Source organism: Salmo trutta, chromosome 38 (assembly GCF_901001165.1).
Source record: "Salmo trutta chromosome 38, fSalTru1.1, whole genome shotgun sequence".
In the NCBI taxonomy this organism is placed as follows: Eukaryota; Metazoa; Chordata; class Actinopteri; order Salmoniformes; family Salmonidae; genus Salmo; species Salmo trutta.
This window is the reverse complement of record NC_042994.1, coordinates 15,700,067-15,724,211: the sequence shown is the minus strand read 5'-3', so window position 1 is coordinate 15,724,211 and position 24,145 is coordinate 15,700,067. Positions and strand designations below refer to the sequence as shown.

At 43.6% G+C, this 24,145-nt stretch overlaps 1 protein-coding gene across 2 annotated transcripts in view; it reads left to right on the top strand.

The window, feature by feature from the left end:
* The window catches only part of LOC115178405 (testis-expressed protein 2), a 65,066-nt gene that overhangs the window by 20,966 nt on the left and 19,955 nt on the right, over nt 1–24,145 (top strand). For both annotated transcript variants that reach the window (XM_029739581.1, XM_029739580.1), the window contains exon 3: nt 14,497–16,042. In XM_029739581.1, the coding sequence (XP_029595441.1) occupies nt 14,522–16,042 (1,521 nt within the window). In that variant the 5' untranslated portion in view covers nt 14,497–14,521. The remainder of the gene's footprint in view (nt 1–14,496; nt 16,043–24,145) is intronic.

Sequence of the window (24,145 nt, the reverse complement as noted above, 5' to 3'; positions counted from 1 at the left end):
GTATAGACCAGTGGGTAGGTCCTACATAATGTGAACGTACGGTACAGTATCGGGCCCGGGGGAGAAGTATCAGGCTCTCAGCCGGACCTTTCCTGTTTAACAAGAACAAGACAGAACTTCTCTAAACATCAGGTCCGTTTACATATTTTCTTTTTTTTTTACATAGACTTCTAACTATTCTGGGTGACTGAGCACACTCTCCAATCAAGCCCTGGCCCAGAGCATTGCCCTTGGCAGCAGTGACACAGCTTTTCCCTGGAAGATGCCTCAGGAACACAGTCAGCTCCTTGTTCACAAGTGTCTCTTTGAATTGGCAGTTAGTGAGGGTTGAAGAAACTTCCTGCAAGACCGCTATACCACCACTACATCCCCATTCCAAAAATACTGTTTTAAACCTGTGCACATACACTCTTGAAGTGTTATTTTCAGTATGACTGAGTTCTAACTGTATTGACAGGCTGCCCTGTGGAGACCCTGTCTCATTGACTGGGGTATTTTTACCCAGCCTGTTAGCACTGGCCTGTGCATCAGAAAACACACACACACACACTGGTTTTAAACTGGCTTGTGTGTCAACACATTATCTCTCTCTCTCACGCACTCTCTCACGCACACACTCTTTCTCCCTTTCACTCTCACACAAACATGTTTATTCATGCACACTAGTACACACTTACTGGTAAACCCAACATATGCGAACAGTCAGGCCTCCAGCTCTCTGATCCTCTCATCTAGTGTGCTCTGTGGGGAGAGACACACAGCCAGGCCTACAGCAGGCAGCCACGGGGTGGTGTTTCAGCGTGTGTGTGTGTGTGTGTGTGTGTGGAACTGTCAAGTGCTCTCGAGTTTTCTAAAAGTGTCAAACAACAATGTCCTTAGCATGTGGGTGGTAGTGCGGCTTGTGTTCTGTCCCCTGTATTTACTGGCCGACGCTGTCCTCAGTTGTTTTTTTTTAAGCAGTGTCATAGTTTAATAGCTGGCTGGGCTCAAGCATTAGTCAATGAGGCTTTTCACTTTTAGCGGCGTGCAATCCAAAGAAGTGGAGTTGGGACACCTCTGAGCGTATTCTTCACTTTTCAAGCGGAGCCGTGTATAGTAACACTGGCACACAGGTTGTACTCTCACAAACACTTCATGTAAGGCAATGGATGTCGTTAGCACTAAAGAAGTTGTCTAATAGTAACTAACAGGAGTAGGGTGAAGGGGAGAGTAAGCTGATCCTAGATCTGTGCCAACTTCCAACCCAGAGCGTAGAAGGTTTCTATACTTCACTTACTAGAGCAAAAGACAGACAATTGATAGCCGTGATCTCATTTCACTGGCCGGCATTTCTCTCTCTCCTTGCCCCGCCAGGTTTGACCACAGCAGCTCCAAGTCTGTTGGGTGAGGGAGGCTTGATGGACTAAGATTGTCCAGACTCCAGACAGTGGTCAGGTGTAAGCACACTCACTGGTCTCCTCTCTCGCTCTCTCTCGCTCTCTCTCGCTCTCTCTCGCTCTCTCTCGCTCTCTCTCGCTCTCTCTCGCTCTCTCTCGCTCTCGCTCTCGCTCTCTCTCGCTCTCTCGCTCTCTACCTCACCTGTCTATTCCCCTTCTTCTTTCTCTCCTCTCTCCATTTCCCTTCTTTCTCTCCTCTCTCTCCATTTCCCTACCTCTAATCCCATCCTCCCTCTCTCTCCCAGGTTCTCACCTTATACTACAATAAGACACACACACGTTGCTATCAGCTCACTCAGTGTTCGCTAAGCTCCAGCATACTGCGCTGCTTACACCTATTCACCCGCCGCCCCTCTGTCCCGTAATCCCCTCTTTCTTATCCCCTGCCTGTGCTCTGTGTCAATGGCATTAGCACAAAGGCATTTTCATACCCGGCAGACTCTCACCCACCAATTCAATAGAATTGGAAAGATTATTACGCCACATGTTTTTATTCTACATTCTGTCTCTCTCCCCCCCCCGGTTATAGGGGCCCGTCTCGCAGTTTATTGCGAATTTGCAGTGTATTACATCATGTAAAAGCACAAAAGCATCACTGCGAGTGATTCACAGGGAGAGAGAGCTAAAAACATGTTTTTACTTCCCATTTCCTCGTTTTCAACACCTTTTAGGTAGTGTTATCTTAAATACCCTGGTAAATTGCCTTTTCAAAGGCGGCAGCAACAGGAACTGTTCACGACACATGGGAAGAGGAAGATGCTTTCACCGTTTACCAATAACCAGAGGCTTTGGCTTTGTGTTGGGTTGTGTGGGTTGACATTGCTTTGGGGGTTTCAGTAAGCGACTCAGCAGGTAGTTGCGGTATTAGCAAAGCGGTGGAGAGGTTGAATAAGTAAACAGAGGGAAAGTAGTGTGGGGGGATTATTGCTAATCCCTGCCGAGGATACATGGGCTGGGATTACACAATCTCTCCGACAGGCCCTGGAAGGTTGGGTGTGTCATCTCTCTGACAGAGAATGAAAGTTAAGATCTCTAGGCCTTGTCGTTTTATGTGTGTCTCATGCAAGCTTGGTTGGTGAGCTACAGTATCCATCAGTCCCATTGGGATTGGTAATGGAAGGTAGGTTTGACTCAAAGAACACTCAAACGCTTTGCTTTGGCCAATCATGTCTTCCTCTGAGTTGCATATCGATTTCAATTTTCTGGCTCATCTTAATACATTTCTCCACATGATCTTGAGGACAATCGCCAAGCACCTGTCAAGCCTCCGCAAAACAATGACGGCGCTGCACGTTCTGACTTCTTGACTCACTCTTCCCCCTCTCCTTCACGCCGACTTATTCTCTCACCACTGTCCCCTGAACGCTGGCTGCCAGAATGATCATGTTTATTCTGGTTTGCCATTTGGAAAAACAGCGTTTTGACATTTGAGAAGGCCTCAGAGGGAGCTAATGATGTGAGGCTATTGTGCCATCCCTCCTAGCAGCCTGTTATTTCTGTCACATGGCAGACCTAAGATGACTTGCAAAAAAATCCCCCTCTCCTGAGGGTTAAACAAGCTACCATGGAAACAACATTATTTCAGAGGTTTATGGCTGTCAGACCCTAGGCAATATGCTGTTAACGCTCAGAATAAAGGACACTAACTCGTTCTATCTTCAGCCATAGAGCATTATCAACAGCCCTGGGTTGTTTTTTAACCCAGGATAATACTACTATTAACATGCAGTGTGAGCCTATAATGCTGTCCCTAGTGGTTGAACCACAGGAAAGAACATCAAAATATGACATGCTGGTGGTATTCCCTGGGCAGTCCCTCCTATGTCATCAACCCGAGGGAACCTTTTTCACTAGATACCAGCTCAGATTGGTTTGATGTGGTTCAGTTTCAAGTGTTAAATGTGAGAGCAGGGCTGTTGAAAGAATGTCTGATATTTGATATCCTTACTGACCTGAAATCACATCCTTTTTTTTGTGTGTAATTTCTAGCACCAGCTCCCACACATTGACAGTCTTATTGTCTAGCCCTTTTGTCTTTGACTGAAATTAGCAGTCCAGCTAGCATGAACAGTGAAGTACTCAAACTCAGCAGGGCCCATTTATCTTGCTACTGGGCGAGCTAGCCGCTAAATCGATGTGAAAGCTAAGCAGATGCTAACATGCTAATTGGATTAGGGCTAGCAAATGAGATGTCGGTGAGCGTGATGGTTTTCCTAATGGCCGAGTTAACGCATAGAAAATACTTTTTTCCTCTGTTGATTCCACTTATTGTCGTGGTAGAAAAAAACAATGTGTCACCATAGCAACAAGTTAATTCATTCCAGGAAAGGTTTGTTGCTAGTGGGAGTTGTAGGAAATTGTTAGTCGGCATGACGACTGGATATCAGATTTCTTTTTTTTTTAAGTAGCTTGCTACTTAAACTGCTGGTTGCACAATCCTCCATTAAGGAATATAGGATTATCTGTTGTTCTTGCTTCTTCGACACAGCCTTTCCTGTTGGTGCATTATGGTAAGAAAGCATACAAAAGTTGCTATTATACAGGTTATTACCTATGCTGGCGAAAGGATGAATAATATTGATACTATTGGCATCACATTACTTTGTATGATTCTGATGGGTTGAAGAGAAGGGGTCGTTTTGTGTCGAGCTCAGAGAGCGAGACGGGATAGAGGTCAGAGGTCACTGGTCCTGGAAAGCTTACCAAGGAGGAAATTAGCTGCAGCAGGAGAGGTCAGTGCACCAGGCAGCTCATTGCCAAACCTGTTCTGTCAGACTAAATCTTCTTGTTTTCACTCCCTATTGTTGTTTTTCTTAACAGGGGCAATGTTAGAAAATGTTTTTTTTAGTGCTCACCTTTTACCGTTATCTTGAAAGGAATTGCTTTTACCTAGGCCTATTTATGTTTTCCTTGTTTGTGCGCGTGTCCGTGCATGTGGTCCATTCTTAATGTGTGCGCCCCTGTTAGCAATTAGCTGAGCTTATAGCCTCAGAGAATTATAGTAGGTTGTATAGTTTTGTCACTTGTTTGCGTTACGTTTAATAAGACCTATATGGGCCCCAACTTGTTACAACAATGAATACCATCCTCCTCAGGAGTTTTGGATAGAATTTCAAGGAAGTGCCCTTCGAGTCTGAGAACTCAACTTACGTGACTCAGCATCACCCCACTATGGTCATGCTTTCCCATGAAGTCAATCACATTGATGATATCATTACTCAACCCTCCTCACTCACTGTAGCAGTATGAGAACTTGATATTAGGGTCTGTCCTTCCTAGTGTGTGTGTTATCTGGTGAGAGTGTGACTATGAACACCTAAGCCATTTCCACTCATTGACCTCACCTTTCCAGATTTCTCTTTAGGCCTATATGACAAATATGATGAGTCTCATCCTGTCATTCCCACTAGTGTTGTCACGATACCAGACTTATGACTTCGATACCAGGTTTAGTATCACAATACTCGATACCAAAACGATAGTCGAGACCTAACGATACTCGATAACCATAACAATGCCACAGCAAAAATAATACAGATTTCTTTCCCCAGATTTCTCTGGTTTCAGGTCTTGAAATCACACTTTCTTAATAGAAAAACAATATCATAGAACATCCAATCTCCACAAAATTGCTTAAACCACATCAGCGAATCACTTGTCTTGGAAAAATTATAGAAGTGTATATTTTTGAGTGTGGTTACCCTTTTAATTCAAGTGTGCATGCACTCAGCACTGCTGTTTGTTAAGCTGTCTTTCTGTAGCGCACGTGTGGGAGTTTGTACAACAAATGGCTATTGGATTGATGCAAAAATGAATGGTTCTGCCAGATAGGTTACTTTGTGGTTAACTTTTAATTGAGAAGTTTTTTTGGGAAAGCCTTTCCATCATATTTATTTTATTTAACTAGGCAAGTCAATTAAGAACAAATTCTTAATTACAATAACTACCGACACAGGCCAAACCCGGAAAACGCTGGGCCAATTGTGCAACCGCCTTATGGGACTCCCAATCACGGCCAGTTGCGATACAGCCTGGATTCTAACCAGGGTGTCTGTAGTGACGCCTCTAGCACTGAGATGCAGTGTCTTAGACCGCTGCGCCACTCAGGAGCCCGAAGGCGGTCATTCATTAGCTTCGTTAACGGCTAGACAGTGGTAGATGTACGTGCACCGCACACACCAGATGGGCCATATCCTCTTCAGGAAGTTGCAGGGAATACGAATCACTGATGCATTCTGTTTATATCTTATCATTAAAATCACAAAGCAAATTAAACTGAAAGCGCGAACCACCGCATTTAACCATGGCACGGTGACTGGGAATATGGTGGCAATCAAACAGGCGAAACGTCAGTATAGAGAGAAAGTGGAGTCGCAATTCAGCGGCTCAGACACGAGACGTATGTGGCAGGGTCTACAGACAATCACGTACTACAAAAGGAAAACCAGCTACGTCGCAGACACCGACGCCTTGCTCCCAGACAAGCGAACACTTTCTTTGCCAGCTTTGTGGATGACACAGGTGCCACCGACGTGACCAGCTACGAAGGACTGTGCTCTCCTTCTCCGTGGCCGATGTGAGTAAGACATTTTAAACATGTTAACCCTCACAAGTCCGGACGGATTCTCTTGCCGTGTACTCAGAGCACCCGCAGACCAGCTGGCTGGTGTGTTTACGGACATATTCAATCTCTCCCTATCCCAGTCTACTGTCCCCACATGCTTCAAGATGTCCACCATTGTTGCTGTTCCCAAGAATGCAAAGGTAACTGAACTAAATGACTATTGCCCCGTAGCACTCAATTCTGTCGTCATGAAGTGCTTTGAGAGACTAGTCAATGATCATATCACCTCCACCTTACCTGACACCCTAGACCCACTTCAATTTGCTTACCGCCCCAATAGATACACAGATGATGCAATCGCCATCACACTGCACACTGCCCTATCCCATCTGGACAAGAGGAATACCTATGTAAGAATGCTGTTCATTGACTATAGCTCAGCATTCAACACCATAGTGCCCTCCAAGCTCATCATCAAGCTGGAGGCCCTGGGTCTGAACCCTGCCTTGTGCAATTGGGTCCTGGACTTCCTGACGTGCCTCCCCCAGGTGGTGAAGGTAGGAAACAACTAGAGGTCGACCGATTCTGATTTTACCGCCGATACCGATTATTGGGGGACCAAAAAAGCCGATACCGATTTTAATCGGCCTATTTTCTTTTTTATATATATTTTTTGGGGGGGGTAATTTTTTATGTATGTATGTAATAATGACAATTACAACAATACTGAATGAACAATGAACACTTATTTTAACTTAATATAATACATAAGTAAAATCTGTTTAGTCTCAAATAAATAATGAAACATGCTCAATTTGGTTTAAATAATGCAAAAGCACAGTAAAAGTGCAATATGTGCCATGTAAAAAAGCAAACGTTTAAGTTCCTTGCTCAGAACATATGAAAGCTGTTGGTTCAATATTCCCAGATCTTCAATATTCCCAGTTAAGAACTTTTTTTAGGTTGTAGTTATTATAGGAATTATGATGCATCAACTATTTCTCTATACCATTTGTATTTCATATACCTTTGACTATTGGATGTTCTAATAGGCACTTTAGTATTTCCAGCCTAATATCAGGAGTTGATAGGCTTGAAGTCATAAACAGCTCTGTTTCAAGCATTACTAAGAGCTGCTGGCAAACGCAGTGAAGTTTGAATGAATGTTTACGAGCCTGCTGCTGCCAACCACCGCTAAGTCAGACTGCTCTATCAAATATCAAAACATAGACTTAAATATAATATAATAAACACACAAATACGAGCCTTTGGTCATTAATATGGTCAAATCCGTAAACTATAATTTCGAAAACAAAACGTTTATTCTTTCAGTGAAATACGGAACCGTTCTGTATTTTATCGAATGGGTGGCAACCCTAAGTCTAAATATTGCTGTTACATTGCACAACCTTCAATATTATGTCATAATAATGTAAAAGTCTGGCAAATTAGTTCGCAACGAGCCAGGCGGCCCTAACTGTTGCACACAGCCCTAACTGTTGCATGACTCTGTGTGCAATGAACGCAAGAGAAGTGACACAATTTCCCTAGTTAATATTGCCTGCAAACATTAATTTATTTTAACTAAATATGCAGGTTTAAAAAATATACTTCTATGTATTGATTTTAGGAAATGCATTGATGTTTATGGTTCGGTACATTCGTGCAATGATTGCTTTTTTCGAGAATGCGCTTTTGTTAAAACATCATCCGTTTGGCGAAGTAGACTGTGATTCGATGATAAATTAACAGGCACCGCATTGATTATATGCAACGCTGGACAAGCTTGTTAACCTAGTAATATCATTAACCATGTGTAGTTAACTAGTGATTATATGAAGATGTATCGTTTTTTTATAAGTTAAGTTTAATGCCAGCTAGCAACTTACCCTGGCTCCTTCCTGCACTCGCGTAACAGGTGGTCAGCTTGCCATGCAGTTTCCTCGTGGAATGCAATGTAATCGGCCATAATCCAAAAATGCTGATTACCGATTTGTTATGAAAACTTGAAATGGGCCCTAATTAATCGGCCATGCCGATTAATCGGTCGAGCTCTAGAAACAACACCTCCACTTGGCTGATCCTCAACACTGGGGCCCCACAAGGTTGGATGCACTGCCCCTTCCTATACTCCCTCTTCTCCCATGACTGTGGCCAAGCATGCCTCCAACTCAATCATCAAGTTTGCAGATGACTTAACACTAGTAGGCTTGATTACCAACAATGATGAGACAGCCTACAGAGAGGAGGTGAGGGCTCTGGGAGTGTGGTGTCAGGAAAATATCCTCTCAATCAACGTCAACAAAACAAAGGAGATGATCGTGGACTTCAGAAAACAGCAGAGGGAGCACCCCCCGATCCACATCGCCGGGACAACAGTGGAGAAGGTGGACGTTTTTAAGGTCCTCTGCGTACACGTCACCAACAAACTGAAATGGTCCACCCACACAGACAGTGTGGTGAAGAAGGCGCAACAGTGCCTCAGGAGGAAATTTGTCTTGTCACCTAAAACTCTCACAAACTTTTACAGGTGTACAATTGAGAGCATCCTGTCGTGCTGTATCACCGCCTGGTACGGCATCTGCACCATCCACAACCGCAGGGCTCTCCAGAGCAACGCATCACCGGGGGCAAACTACCTGCCCTCCAGGACACCTACAACACCCAATGTCACAGGAAGGCCAAGAAGATAATCAAGGACAGCAACCACCCAAGCCACTGTCTGTTCACCCCACTATCATCCAGAAGGCGAGGTCAGTACAGATGCATCAAAGCCGGGACCGAGAGATTGCAAAACAGCTTCTATCCCAAGGCCATCAGACTGTTAAACAGCCATCACTAACACAGAGAGGCAGCTGCCTACCTACAGACTTGAGATCATTGGCCACTTTAATAAATGGAACACTAGTCACTTTAATAATGTTTACATATCCTGCGTTACTCATCTCATATGTATATACTGTATTCTATTCTACTGTGTCTTAGTCTATATTACTCATCTCATATGTATATACTGTATTCTATCCTACTGTATCTTAGTCTATGCTGCTCTGATATTGCTCGTACATATATGTATATATTCTTAATTCCATTCCTTTTCTTAGATTTATGTGTATTGGCTATATGTTGTGAAATTGTTAGATATTACTTGTCAGATATTGCTGCACTGTCGGAACTAGAAGCACAAGCATTTCGCTGCACCCGCAATCACATCTGCTAAACACGTGTATGTGACAAATAAAATGTGATTTGATTTGACATTCCTCCATTCTTTTCCTTCATTAAACCAACTTCTCCTGCAGAGGCACAGAGAGCAGCTTTTAGCAGCCAAGACCAATCCATAACAATCTGTCAGTCTGCTGAAATCATGCATTATTTATTGAGGGAAGGAAGCTGATCTCAGATCAGCGGCTCTCTGTCTGTAGCTGTGAGCGGGAGAACAGCAGAGTAGAAATTATACTGACCTAAGAGCAGCACTTTGACCACACCTTGTGTTTAGCCTACAGGTATGTGCATGTTTGCCTGTGTCTGCTTGTATGTGTATTGTTAACTCGTGCGCATAATGTAGGGCTGCACAATATGTGAAAATAATCAAATTGCCATGTTTTTGTTAACCAAATATTGAGATTTGTGATTTTAGTTGCGATTTAGTTCGAAACATTTTGGTGAACTGTTGAAATCATAGAATCGGAAACCTAATTTAATTTCTATGGTTGGTGTTTGACATGGCAACTAATGAAAAAACAGGTAGAGTAAAAGTTGTCGTGACAGGGTAGGAACCAAAGTGTTGGTCAGTATCCCAGGGGACCCTTGTTACATTAATGGTGTAAAAGAAAATCAGCCTCTTGCGACATGTCAATATTGCAATTTAATTGTGCAGCCCTAGTGCACGGTATGCATGCAACGGTTGAGGTGGCAGGTAGCCTAGTGGTTAGAGCTTTGGACCAGTAACCAAAAGGTTGTTAGATCAAATCCCTAAGCTGACAAGTTAAAAATCTGTTCTGCCCCTGAGCAATGCAGTCTAGGCTTATTAATTGGATGAGCACTCTCTCCGTGACTTCTCTTGTGACTGTAAGTGGGATGCTGTTCCTAGGCCGTCATTGTGAATAAGAATTTGTTCTTAACTGACTTGCCTACTTAAATAAAGATTAAATGAAAAAATGTATAAAAAATTTAAAAAACTGTTAAACTGTGCTTGTGTGTTCATGCTGGAGGGGCATAGTAGGTGTCCATTTCACCTTCGGAAGACTTGCTCTCTCCAAAACCATTGCTCAATGTCTGGACTTATCTAAATATGGCACTTGCATTGCACTCAATGCTCTATCATGCACAATGCTCAATGCTCTATCATGCACCCCCTCTTCTCTCTTTCTGAAACACAGTTTTTTAAATGTAAATCCACATTTGCATTGATCCTAATGGCAAGGCTTTCCACCACTGTTTTGTTAACCATTTCCCGTTGAAAAATGTTAATCGTGCTATTCAAGCGCTGGCCTAATCAAGCGTTACACGAGAACAGATCCATTATGTAGCCTAGGCTGCTGTCAGACAACCCCTTTGAAGTTAACTACAGTCGTAATGTAATAACCGTCCAACGGGTTTGAAGTGGTAATGGCTTTCACTGTCATGTTGTAAAGGTCATGTTTCAACCGTGTCACTGTCTTTAAATGGCTGAATATTGAGGGGTTGGGTTGGTTGCAGTTCTAGACTATCTCTCATACAGAATAAGTTAAACCGTGTTTTTGTCCTAGGCTCTGAGATAGGCCTATATCTTTAGGCCTAATACCCTTCTTCCCATAAGTGAGGCCTTAGGCCTACTACATCATCATTGTGCGACGTGTGATTGAGCTGCCCCTGCTCATCGACTCACTGGTTTCATTGAAGTAGGACCATTTGCCCAGAGGCCTACAGTATATGCTGACATGAGGTCAGTTTTGCTTTCTCCCTTCTAAATGATTAAGGCTATGAATAGAGGAGGGTAGGCTGATCTTAGATCTGTGTTTACATGTAACTTCTAGAGCTGTTCCGTTGGTCACTTCCAGAGATGTCACCTGACAACTAGGGCTGATAACAAGCGCAAGTGTCTAAACAGTACCTTGTTAACCTGGCTTCCAAAGCTATCTCCATCCCTTTTTAGTTTGTACCATAGACGAAACCCAGTCTAGGCTTGTTAATTGGATGAGCACTCTCTCCGTGACTTCTCTTGTGACTGTAAGTGGGATACTGTGGTCATGTGACGCACGCAGTCGTAGCGTCTTCGCCTAGTGGAAACATCACATCACCATTCGCCTTGTTACATCACTCGGAGACCATTGCCCAGGGTCTATTGCTATAATAATGGTTAAATGATCATTGAACCATGTAAAGGTATACAGTTAAAGGATAAAGCCTAGGAAGCTTGAGATAAGGACAGACTATATTCGTTAAAGGATGGCATAAACAGTTATGTTTGTATGCCAAGGGTATGGTTGTCATTCCAGTATGACTATCCTACCTATAGGCTAAAGGTAGCCTGTGTTTGATCCATTCTACACAGTTGAATACCCAGTATGGATTCCCCATCCATTGTTTAATCACTTGCTTGCCATTATTTCCAAAACAACGTCTCTTGTTTATGGTCAATGACACTAGCAGTCATAAGACAAGCCTGTGTTGGGCGTTGTCATGTGTGGGCTGGATGATGACCTCACCGTTTGCTCTCTATCGACATCCAGACCAAGGGTCATATTTATTTATTTATTTTATTTAACCTTTATTTAACCAGGTAGGCAAGTTGAGAACAAGTTCTCATTTACAATTGCGACCTGGCCAATATAAAGCAAGCCGTTTGACACATACAACAACACAGAGTTACACATGGAATAAAACAAACATACAGTCAATAATATAGTAGAAAAATAAGTCTATATACAAAGTGAGCAAATGATGTGAGATAAGGGAGGTAAAGGCAAAAAAGGCCATGGTGGTGAAGTAAATACAATACAGCAAGTAAAACACTGGAATGGTAGATTTGCAGTGGAAGATGGTGCAAAGGAGCATAAATAAATACAGTAGGGGAAGAGGTAGTAGTTCGGGCTAAATTATAGATGGGCTATGTACAGGTGCAGTAATCTGTGAGCTGCTCTGACAGCTGGTGCTTAAAGCTAGTGAGGGAGATAAGTGTTTCCAGTTTCAGAGATTTTTGTAGTTCGTTCCAGTCATTGGCAGCAGAGAACTGGAAGGAGAGGCGACCGAAGGAGGAATTGGCTTTGGGGGTGACCAGAGAGATGTACCTGCTGGAGCGCGTGCTACAGGTGGGTGCTGCTATGGTGACCAGCGAGCTGAGATAAGGGGGAACTGTGTGTTGTGAGTTTGGGGATGAGTATTAAGCGAGGGCCAGCCAATGAGAGCGTACAGGTCGCAGTGGTGGGTAGTATATGGGGCTTTGGTGACAAAACAGATGGCACTGTGATAGACTGCATCCAATTTATTGAGTAAGGTATTGGAGGCTATTTTGTAAATGACATCGCCGAAGTCGAGGATCGGTAGGATGGTCAGTTTTACGAGGGTATGTTTGGCAGCATGAGTGAAAGATGCTTTGTTGTGAAATAGGAAGCCAATTCTAGATTTAACTTTGGATTGGAGATGTTTGATGTGAGTCTGGAAGGAGAGTTTACAGTCTAACCAGACACCTAGGTATTTGTAGTTGTCCACATATTCTAAATCAGAACCGTCCACAGTAGTGATGCTGGACGGGCGGGCAGGTGCAGGCAGCGATCGGTTGAAGAGCATGCATTTAGTTTTACTTGTATTTAAGAGCAGTTGGAGGCCACAGAAGGAGAGTTGTATGGCATTGAAGCTCGTCTGGGGGGTAGTTAACACAGTGTCCAAAGAAGGGCCAGAAGTATACAGAATGGTGTCGTCTGCGTAGAGGTGGATCAGAGAATCACCAGCAGCAAGAGCGATATCATTGATGTATACAGAGAAAAGAGTCGGCCCAAGAATTGAACCCTGTGGCATATGATGAACTAGCTAGACACCAGTCCCAAATGTCACTCTGTCCCACACTGTTCAATCCATTCCCAGAATTACAGCTTTGAGATTAGGCCTAGATGGAACAGTCTCGTTATGTGGATATTTTGGTACCTCATAGCTTGTTGTGAAAGTGTTTGTTCCCGTTCTGTGGCAAGCACAGAGAGTACACTCCATCCCACTTTGTTTCTATTACCGTCAACAAGCTTCAAACAAGTTCCACTTTCTCCTTTATAAAGGATTTATTTATCTTCAAATAATTAGTCAGGCATTTTATGTATTTCTCTGAGGGGTGTGTGTGAGCATGTGAGAGAAAGACCCAGAAAAGGAGGGATAGTGTGTCACCCACACATTTGAATGCTTTCATATGATGTGTGTGTGTTAGTCTCTCACCTGGTGGTGTCACAGTGGGGTTATAATCACTAGGTGTGGGTGGGGTTATCGGCCTGCTGGGAAGGCTGACGCTGAACAAGCACAGAGAGACACAGCATGGCATTCTGTCAGCCTCTACCCACTCAACCCTTTCTCTCCCCCTCACTCAGTCTGGGAATGGGAAACGGTGATTTCATATTCAGATAACCATGCAGTCATCTATTCATCCATATAGCCATGCATTCATGTCAACTTGGTAACTTCCAGGAAAGCCTGCATTGATTTTGACGACTCTACCATTCCCTGTCTTCGTTTATTAGGCTACCTTCTAAACTTCCTTGCTTCTTGTATTCTTGTGATATCGTAGACTCTTACGATCGATTCAGTGCCATTTTATAGGGATCGCCTTGTGATTTTGCTCCCATTTGATCATTGCTATAGTAGCCATGATTTCAGCATTAGCCACCCAGAGACTAGGACATAGTATCGGCCTCCAGAGTGTTATTGTAGGTTCTCTTTCACCAGCCCTGCAAGCCAGCTGGTCCCTCAGTGTGGTGGAAATGCTTGTCAGGACACTGTGGGTTTCCTGTAAGAGCTGTGTTGGACTCATCCCCCATCAAAGGACAGGGCTCAGCCAGGGGAAGTCTTTAAGGGCTTAATTAAATTTCCCCTCATTGATTTGGCCCTGCTTTCAATAAGGATATTATAGGGGCCTTCTCATAGGAATCGGCTACTGTAACTCTGCTTGATTAACTTTTTGTTAATTGCTTAGTGATACGCCTTCTAGTCCTGCTATTGGAGTAGGTTCCTCCTCCAAACCTCGATTTAACAGTCTAATGCCCATTGTTGAACCCATTCTTTGTTCTGGCTGAGTTGAGGTTGTTCGATAATGACACACTATGGGGACATCGTGGATTAAATCGCCTACATGTCTAACATTGCCCTCCTGTTTGTGTAGGTTCATGTGTTTGTATTTGCGTAGGGCTGTGTGTGGTCGATAATATTAATACCCATTTAACGCCATATACTCTGTTTGTAGTTGGGAGTTTGTTTGGCGACGATACAGTATGGGGATATGTGTAACCTTTGCCCTCTCCCTGTCTATCTCCCTAGGCTCTGACCCAGCAGGAGCACTGCGATGGCCAGCTGCGACAGTAGCCATGCAGACACCGCCGAAGCTCCTCCTCCCTCAGCCTCACGGCCGCCAGCCATGCCCAAGCTCCACGTCCAGGGCTCGCTGTCCCGGAAGTCCATCACCATCCACTTCTCGCCCCTGGGTGAGGAGGAGGAGGAGGAGGAGGAAGAGGAGCTCTATGGGGCAGTTGTGTCCTCTCCTCTTCCCCCTGCTGGACCCATAAAGGACCCAGCCATTGTGACGGCCCTGGACGCCAGCGAGGATCTGATCCTTGATGGGGCCGGGTTGGACTCTGAGGCGCAGGCTGCAGTTCTGCCTATGTTGTCCTCAACTGGTCCTCAAAGCTCCATCACCTCCACATTACCCTCTGAACTGAAAAGCTCCTCTCCTTCCCCTGCCACCACCTCCAAATCCACCTCCAAGTCTAGTGACAAACCTTTTTTCAGCCTGGTCAAGTCTCTATCCTCTGACATCATTGAGCCTTCTGAAAATGTCTCCATCTCCCCCACTTCCGTGCGCCACCGCCACCTGATGAAAACCCTGGTCAAGTCACTCTCTGACACCTGCCAGGAATCCCCCCCTTCCTCCTCCTCCTCGCCCTACCGTCTCTCGGACTCCCGCCTCAACCTGCACCTCTTCAAGCAGTTCACGCAGTCCCGTGCCCCAGTAGGCGTCGTTGCCGGGGGTGACTCCAAGACTGCCCCCTCCTCGACGCTCACCTCCCCAGACAGCCGCAACTTCTTTAAGGCGTCCGTGGAGGCGAGCATCGAGGACACTAAGCGCCGTTTCTCCGAGGCCATCTACGAGCCTCTCCAGCTGTTCAATAAGATCATGGAGGACAAGAGTGGAGGCATTGGCAGCAGTGCCTTTCGGTCAAAAGCGCACTTGTCCAGTGCTTCGGAGCTCACCTGCCTGGCCTCCCTCAACAACGGCCAACCGGAGAGCAACAACAACTACAGCATCAAGGAGGAGGAAACCGGGGACGACTGGGAGTCTGAGGGAACCGGAAACGGAGCCAGCTCTCCAAATCCCACCTCTGACACCAGAAGTCCTAAAATGTCTTCCACCGCTTCCGCCTCTCTCAGCCTGGACAAGTGCTCCATGTCAGGCCTGGCCAAGCTGGAGGACGAGGACTTCTGCATCCTGTCTAGTGAGGACTTTGAGGATATCGAGGGGGATGATGGAGACACAACAGACAATACATGTAGCCAAGTCAGACTGCCGCCTAGTGGCAGTCCGGAACTATGCAGTAACGACAAGTCAGAGGGAGAAGATCCGCCATCCAGCATTCCACACTACACCCTGATCATCATCACAGCGCTGGTCTACGGGTACTTCGTGTTGCCCCTGCCCACCTACGTTGGGGGTATGCTGCTGGGAGTGGGACTAGGGTTCATGCTAGCTATCGCTGTGGTGTGGTTGGCCGGACCCAAGCCTTCTGGCAATCGCACCAGACATCCCAGACACCAGGGGAAGCTGAGGAACATGGCCCAGCTGGGCATCAAAGAGCCAAGCATCTTCAAGGTGAGGAACTCCATGATCTTCTAACCCCTCTTCAGGGACCCCCAGATGTTTCACAATTGAGTTGTACCCTGGAACTACCACTCCTGATTCACTAAACGAGGGCTTAATGATTAGTTGAGAAGTGGAATCAGTAGTGCTAGCTCTGGAATAGAGCAAATTCATTGGACAGGCTGGAGATCGCCGAGGAGAGGTTTGAAATCACTGTAAAACCAATTAACTGAAGATATGCGGAAATCTATGGTCACACGAATAGGCAGTGGTGCTGAACACAGCCCCAAAAATGAAAGATTCATAAGACCATGTTATTATTACTTAGCTATTGGCCAGATTTCTGTTCGTTAACAATGAGACCTGCTGTGGTAAGGTATCACATTGAACTTTCCCATTACTTGTGTTATCAGAGCAAAGCTGCTTTAGACCGACCATTAGAGATCGATTTCTCAAGGTTGACCTGTAGTTCAATAGCCTTGATCCCATTAGTGTTCATTGTACATTTTTAAGAAGAAGCCGGGTTACCATCTTGTAGCCTGGTCTTAATTGCGACTAATTATTATTTTAGCTCCTGCTGTGCAATACTGTTTTCATAAAAGCACCTTAAAACCTGTTGAGGATCTTATCCCGATCTTATCCTGGTATTGGGATTCATTGTCATGTGACCATGGCGGGGAATTCAAAACTGCAAGAGTAATCATTTCAAATAATCAAATAATCAACTATTTTCCTCCATTTGAAAGATATATCTCCTAAATCTAACCACGCTGTCCGATTTTCAGAGGCTTTACGGAGAATGCATAAAGTTAGGTTATGTTAGGAGAGTACATTGACAATAGCTGTGTGTAAAGTTTAGCCAATTCAAAGAAGGGCATCAACAGACAGAAAACTAGCTAGAATTATGCACTTACCTTTGACAATCTGCATCAGATGACACTCATAGGACATTATGTTATACAATACATGCATTTTTAGTTCCATCAAGTTCATATTTATATCCAAAAACAGCATTTACAGTCGCGGTGAAATTCAGAATTTTTTTCGGCTCGAATGCTCCCAGTGAATTCAGCATTACAAATCACGGAATTACTATTCGAAAACATTGGTAAATTATAATATTGTCATTCAAAGAATAATATATTATCATCTCGTAATTGCTACCGAATGGCCAGATCTCAAAATAACTTTACTGGGAAATCACATTTTGCAATAAACGTGGTACTATGCTATTAACAATAAGCTAAGCTATAAGCTAAGCTATACAGTTAGCATCTTCTAATATCGATAATAACATTGTAAATATCCCCTTACCTTTGATTATCTCCATCAGAAGGCGCTGCCAGGGATCCCAGGTCCAGAACAAATGTGGTTTCTTTTGACAAAGTTCATAATTTATGTCCAAGTAACACCAAATAGTTAGCGTTCAGTAGGCTCCCACAAAACGTGGTGGGTTGTGTAAAGTCACGCCGAAAAGCTAAAAAAAACCTAGTAAATAATCTATTTACGTTTGTTCAAACATGTCAAACGTTGTTTAGCATTAGTCTTTTGGTCCATTTTTAACGTGAAACATCAGTAAACATCAGTAATATTTTCACACAACCTATCAAGTGTCTAGAATAAATGATTATGACAAAGACACTCTTCTCAGATTTATGCGCAGGCGCAAAAAATGAAGTGATGACGTGTCAACTTACAAGCATTCTAATTCGGTCTGTATTCATCACAGATGCTTCAAACAACTTTATAAAGATCGTTGACATCTAGTGGAATCCGTAGGAGTTGCGAACTGAATCCTTTCTCACTATGGTATCTATAAAACAATAACACTAAATAGTAAAGTCACAAAATTCACTTTTTTTAAAATCTATTTTTCACAGGTTTTTGCCTGCAATATGAGTTTTGTTATACTTACAGACACCATTCAAACTGTTTTAGAAAATTCAGAGTGTTTTCTATCCAAACCTGAACAATAATATGCATATTCTAGCTTCTGAGTTGGTGTAGGAGGCAGTTAAAAATGGGCACATATTTTTTTCCAAAATTCTCAATACTGCCCCCTAGATCAAACAGGTTAAAAAATGTCCAATGTTCTCAGATTTTTCAGAAGTCCCAGCTGGAGGATTTCCTCCCTACTTATTCCGGGACTTCTTAAAAACCTGTGAACTTTGGGAATATTGCAACCCTTGTAGAGAATTAATTGTAAGGGCACCATGAAGTAGGCCTAGATCAGGTCTCTTTTTTATTACTGACTGATCACCTACATGTAACTGCCAAACTAAAGCAAACACCACCAAAGTGTCTTAATAGGGCATTGGGCCAACATGAGCCGCCAGAACAGCTTCAATGCACCTTGGCATAGATTCTACAAGTCTGGAACTCTATTGGAGGGATGCAACACCATTCTTACATGAGAAATTCCATCATTTGGTGTTTTATTGGTGCCGCTCCAGAATCTCCCATAAGTGTTGGGTTGAGATCTGCTGACTGAGATGCACACAGACACCTATGCTCCTTTGAAACCCCCCTTTCAAAGTCAATGAGATCTCGTCTAGATATTATAGCCAAAATAATGGGCAAAAGGGGATTTTTATATGTGACACTAAGCATGATGGGACGTTAATTTCTTAACTCAGGAACCTCACCTGTGTTGGCAGCACCTGCTTTAAATATACTTTATCCCTCATTTACTCAAGTTTCCTTTATTTTAGCAGTTACCTGTACAACGTTTCAGCACCCATCATGATCTGTGACTGGCTTAAAGTCATACTCTAGGATTTTAGCAATGAGGCCATGTATCTACTTTCCCAGAGTCAGATGAACTAGTGGATACCATTTATATGTCTGTGTCCAGTATGAAGGAAGTTAGAGGTAGTTTTGCGAACCAATGCTAACTACCGTTAGCGCAATGACTTGAAGGGTATGGGTATCTGCTAGCATCCTGTCACAGCCTCTTATATTATCCTCTTCTAGTCTCTCCTCTAGACAAATACAGACGACTATTGTGACAGCCCACATAAAGTGCCATTCAGAGAAGAAATACGCCTATTTGAGCATTAAATGAGATCGTCCACGCTTCGACTCTCTCACTGCTTTGATGTCAGAGGGAACAAAAGAGCGAGGCTCCGAGGCAAATATACCTCATCCTCCATTGTTAGCGCTAATAGACAATAAATTACCTGAGGGAAGCCAGCAGTGCATTTAGCAGCATTAGCACTCAAATGGATCAGACAGACCATAGCCACTGTGGCTGTATATCATACTCAAAGCCTGTTAGCCTACTTTCTCTTCACTGCTAATGCCCTCCATAGCTTGCCAAGCAGTAGCAGACCCTATGGTAGAGTGGTCACCCCATATCCCGTGGCCCTCCTCCCAAATGATGTCACCTCTGGACTGTCAACGAAAGCCAGTCGGCTCACTGTCTTGTTTGACCCCCACATATTGGAAAGCTGATGATAACATCACCAGCAGGCAGCACACAAACACATTAACTGGCCGGCTTTACTGTCCTGGGCTTGGCCTTGTCAGTCAAAGGGACAGTGAATGGTGGTGTTACGGATACAAAGGGGATAGGCTTTGTTCAGGACTATAATATGAGAATTTGGTGACAAGTGTCTTCTCGCTCTTTCTGTCTCTCGCTCTCTTTCTCCCTCATTCTTTTATTCTCTCACATGGCCCTCTCTGTCTCCTTCTCTCTTTTTTCTGTCTTTATTTCTGTCATTCTCTCCCATCTCCCTCTCTTCATGTCTAGCTGTGGGAGCAATAGAACCAGCACATCTAGGCCGATATCAAGTTTCCTGCAGGAGACTTGTTGTGTCTGTGATGGCAAAGCTCTAGGGGCTGTCGTGATCTCTGTGAAGAGGAAGGGGCGAGATGAGACTGGAGGGTTGTTGCATCCTAAATGGCACCCTATTCCCTAATATAGTGCACTACTTCAGACTCAGCCGACGAGGAGGCAGCACGTTACTAGATGACTGCTGTCGCGATTTTACTATCCTCTTCAATCTACTGCCGTCGGATGAGGATTTTTATTAGGGGTTCAAGGCTAAACCAGTGGTGCAATATTTCTCTACACATGTTGGAATTAAAGAACGTGAACACTGGTGGTAAAAGCGATAGCCACTAGGAGCAACCAGTTTCAATCATCACTATACCTAACCCACAGTGCAGACCGTCAGGGTTGAGGTCAAGTCGTGGATTGTTGTGCGTTTGAATCTGTGATGGCATCACCGTTCTTTTGAAGGTTAAGCATTTTAGAAGTTACTGGTCCCGTCTGTGGCACATAGGGCATGTCCAGGGATTTAGACCGACTTTCCACCCCTTACATTTGATTAGGCCTAGTAGTTTAATGAAGCTGTTGGTAGCAGTGACATTAGAAGACACACACACACACACACACACACACACACACACACACACACACACACACACACACACACACACACAGGATGCAGTCTAAGCCAGCATAAGTAATTTAGGAGGAAAATACAGCTAGATAAATCAACACAGTTCATTTTCTACCATACATTTTTTATAATTGACCTCAACACCAAATATGTTTTGGAAGCTATTTTTCAAAAACAATTGATGACTTTTTGACCCACCCACTACATCATTTTGGTCTAACTACACACATGGGTTCACAAATAGACTGGGTTTTCATTTTAATACATATTGCCTGTTCATAAATTGAAATGAGTACGCAAACAAACCCAGGAAAGGAGCTGAAAGGCTATCTGATAAGTCAGAGACAATGAAATGATTGACTCAGGTCTATTGGCAAGACATGCATCATACTTCTCAACAGCCTACTATGAGCATTACCAAATCCTTTTGATCCATCAGTTCTTGACCATTTTTACCAACACAGGAGTTGTGATCTCAATTTTGACACAATGATTGCGATTTAGTTTCTATACATAGACGGAATCAGATGTTCATGCATTTAACATTTAATTTGCTTTATCATGTGCCTAAAATCATTGTAGTGTCTTTCCGGAAGGGTTCAGCAGTACACAAGGTTCATACAGTGCATTCAGAAATTATTCATTTTGCTACGTTACAGCCTAATTCTAAAATGGATACAATTATACATTTTTCTCATCAGTCTACACACAATACCCCATAATGACAAATGTATTAAATATAAAAAAACAGAACTTAGACTTGAAATTGAGCTCAGACGCATCCTGTTTCCATTGATCATCCTTGAGATGTTTCTACAACTTTATTGGAGACCACCTGTGGTACATTTAAATTGATTGGACATGATTTGGAAAGGCACACACCTGTCTATATAAGGTCCCATACTTGACAGTGCATGTCAGAGCAAAAACCAAAGGAATTGGCCTTAGCGCTCCACAACAGGATTGTGTCAAAGCACAGATCTAGGGAAGTGTACCAAAAAAAAATCTGCAGCATTGAAGGTCCCCAAGAACACACTGGCTTCAATCATTCTTAATTGGAAGAAGTTTGGAACCACCAAGACTCTTTCTAGAGCTGGCCGCCCGGACAAACTGAGCAATCGGGGGAGAGGGGCCTTGGTCAGCGACGTGACCAAGAACCTGATGGTCACTGACAGTTCTAGAGTTCCTCTGTGGAGATGGGAGAACTTTCCAGAAGGACAACCATCTCTGCAGCATTCCACCAGGCAGGCCTTTATGGTAGTGGCCAGACGGAAGCCACTCCTCAGTAAAAGGCACATGAAAGCCCGTTTGGCATTTGCCAAAAGGCACCCAAAGGACTCTCACACCATGAGAAACAAGATTCTCTGGTCTGATGAAACCAAGATTGAACTCTTTGGCCTCGAATGCCAGGCGTCATGCCTGGAGGAAACCTGGCACCATCCCTATGGTGAAGCATGGCGGGGGCAACATGTTTTTCAGTGGCAGGGACTGGGTGACTAGTCAGGATCAAGAGAAAGATGAATGGAGAAAAGTACCTTGAGAGATCCTTGATGAAAACCTGCTCCAGAGTGCTCAGAACCTCAGACTGAGGAAAAGGTTCACCTTCCAACAGGACAATTACCCAAAGCACACAGCTAAGACAACGGAGGAGTGGCTTCGGGACAAGTCTCTGAATGTCCTTGAGTGGCCCAGCCAGAGCCTGGACTTGAACCCGATCAAACATCTCTGGAGAGACCCGAAAATAGCTGTGCAGCGACTCTCCCCTTCCAATCTGATAGAGCTTGAGACGATCTGCAGAGAGAATGGGAAAAACTTGCCAAATATGTGTGCCAAGCTTGTAGCGTCATACCCAGGAAGACTCAAGGCTTTAATCGCTGCCAAAGGTGCTTCAACAAAGTATGAGTAAAGGGTCTGAATACTTACAGTACCAGTCAAAAGTTTGGACACACCTACTCATTCAAGGGTTTTCTTTATTTTTAATATTTTCTACATTGTAGAATAATAGTGAAGACATCAAACAATGAAGTAACACAGATGGCATCATGTCATAACCAAAAAAGTGTTAAACAAATCAAAAATATTTTTGATTTTAGATTCTTCAAAGTAGCCACCCTTTGCCTTGATGACAGCTTTGCACACTCTTGGCATACTCTCAACCAGCTTCATGAGGAAAGCTTTTCCAACCGTTTTGAAGGAGTTCCCACATATGCTGAGCACTTGTTGGCTGCTTTTCCTTCACTCTGCGGTCCAACTCATCCCAAACCATCTCAATTGGGTTGAGGTCGGGTGATTATGAAGGCAAGTCACCTGATGCAGCAGTCAATCACTCCTTGGTCAAACAGCCCTTACACAGCCTGGAGGTGTGTTTTGGGTCATTGTCCCATTGAAAAACAAATGACAGTCCCACTAAGAGCGCAAACCAGATGGGATGGTGTATCGCTGCAGAATGCTGTGGTAGCCATGCTGGTTAAGTGAACCTTTTTAATTCTAAATAAACCACTGGCAGTGTCACCAGCAAAGCACCCCCACACATCACACCTCCTCCATGCTTCATGGTGGGAACCACACACGCAGAGATCATCTGTTCACTTACTCTGCGTCTCACAAAGACATGGCGATTGGAACCAAAAATCTCAAATTTGGACACATCGGACCAAAGGACATATTTCCACCAGTCTAATGTCCATTACTGATGTTTCTAGGCCCAAGCAAGTCATCTTATTATTGGTGTCCTTTAGTAGTGGTTTCTTTGCAGCAATTCAACCATGAAGGCCTGATTCACGCAGTCTCCTCTGAACAGTTGACGTTGAGATGTGTCTGTTACTTGAACTCTGTGAAGCATTTATTTGGGCTGCAATCTGAGGTGCAGTTAACTCTAATGAACTTATCCTTTGCAGCAGTGGTAATTCTGGGTCTTCCTTTCCTGTGGCAGTCCTCATGAGAGCCACTTTCATCATAGCGCTTGGTTTTTACGGCTGCACTTGAAGAAACTTGAAAAGTTCTTGAGATTTTCCAGATTGACTGACCTTCATGTCTTAAAGTAATGATGGACTGTCTATTCTCTTTGCTTATTTGAGCTGTTCTTTTACCAAGTAGGTCTATGTTCTGTATACCACCCCTGCCTTGTCACAACACAACTGCTTGGCTCAAACGCATTAAGAAGGAAAGAAATTCCACTAATTAACTTTCAACAAGGCACACCTATTCATTGAAATGCATTCCAGGTGACTACGTCATGAAGCTGGTTGAGAGGATGCCAAGAGTGTGCAAAGCTGTCATCAAGGCAAAGGGTGGCTACTTTGAAGAATCTAAAATATTACATATTTGGTTACTACATGATTCCATATGTGTTTTCATAGTTTTGATGACTTCACTATTATACTAAAATGTAGAACATAGTAAAAATAAAGAAAAACCCTGGAATGAGTAGGTGTGTCCAAACTTTTGACTGGTACTGTATGTTATATTTCAGTTTTTAAATGTTTATACTTTTTTTAATCATTTCTAAAAACTTATTTTTGCTTTGTCATTATGGGGTACCGTGTGTAGATAAATGAGGGAAAAAACTATTTAATCAATTTTAAAATAAGGCTGTAACCTAACAAAAATGTTGAAAAAGTAAAGTGGTCTTAATACTTAACGAATGCACTGTATAGTCTACTGTACAAATAATTTTATTGCGCCATACAAAGTAGATATGTTAATTGAT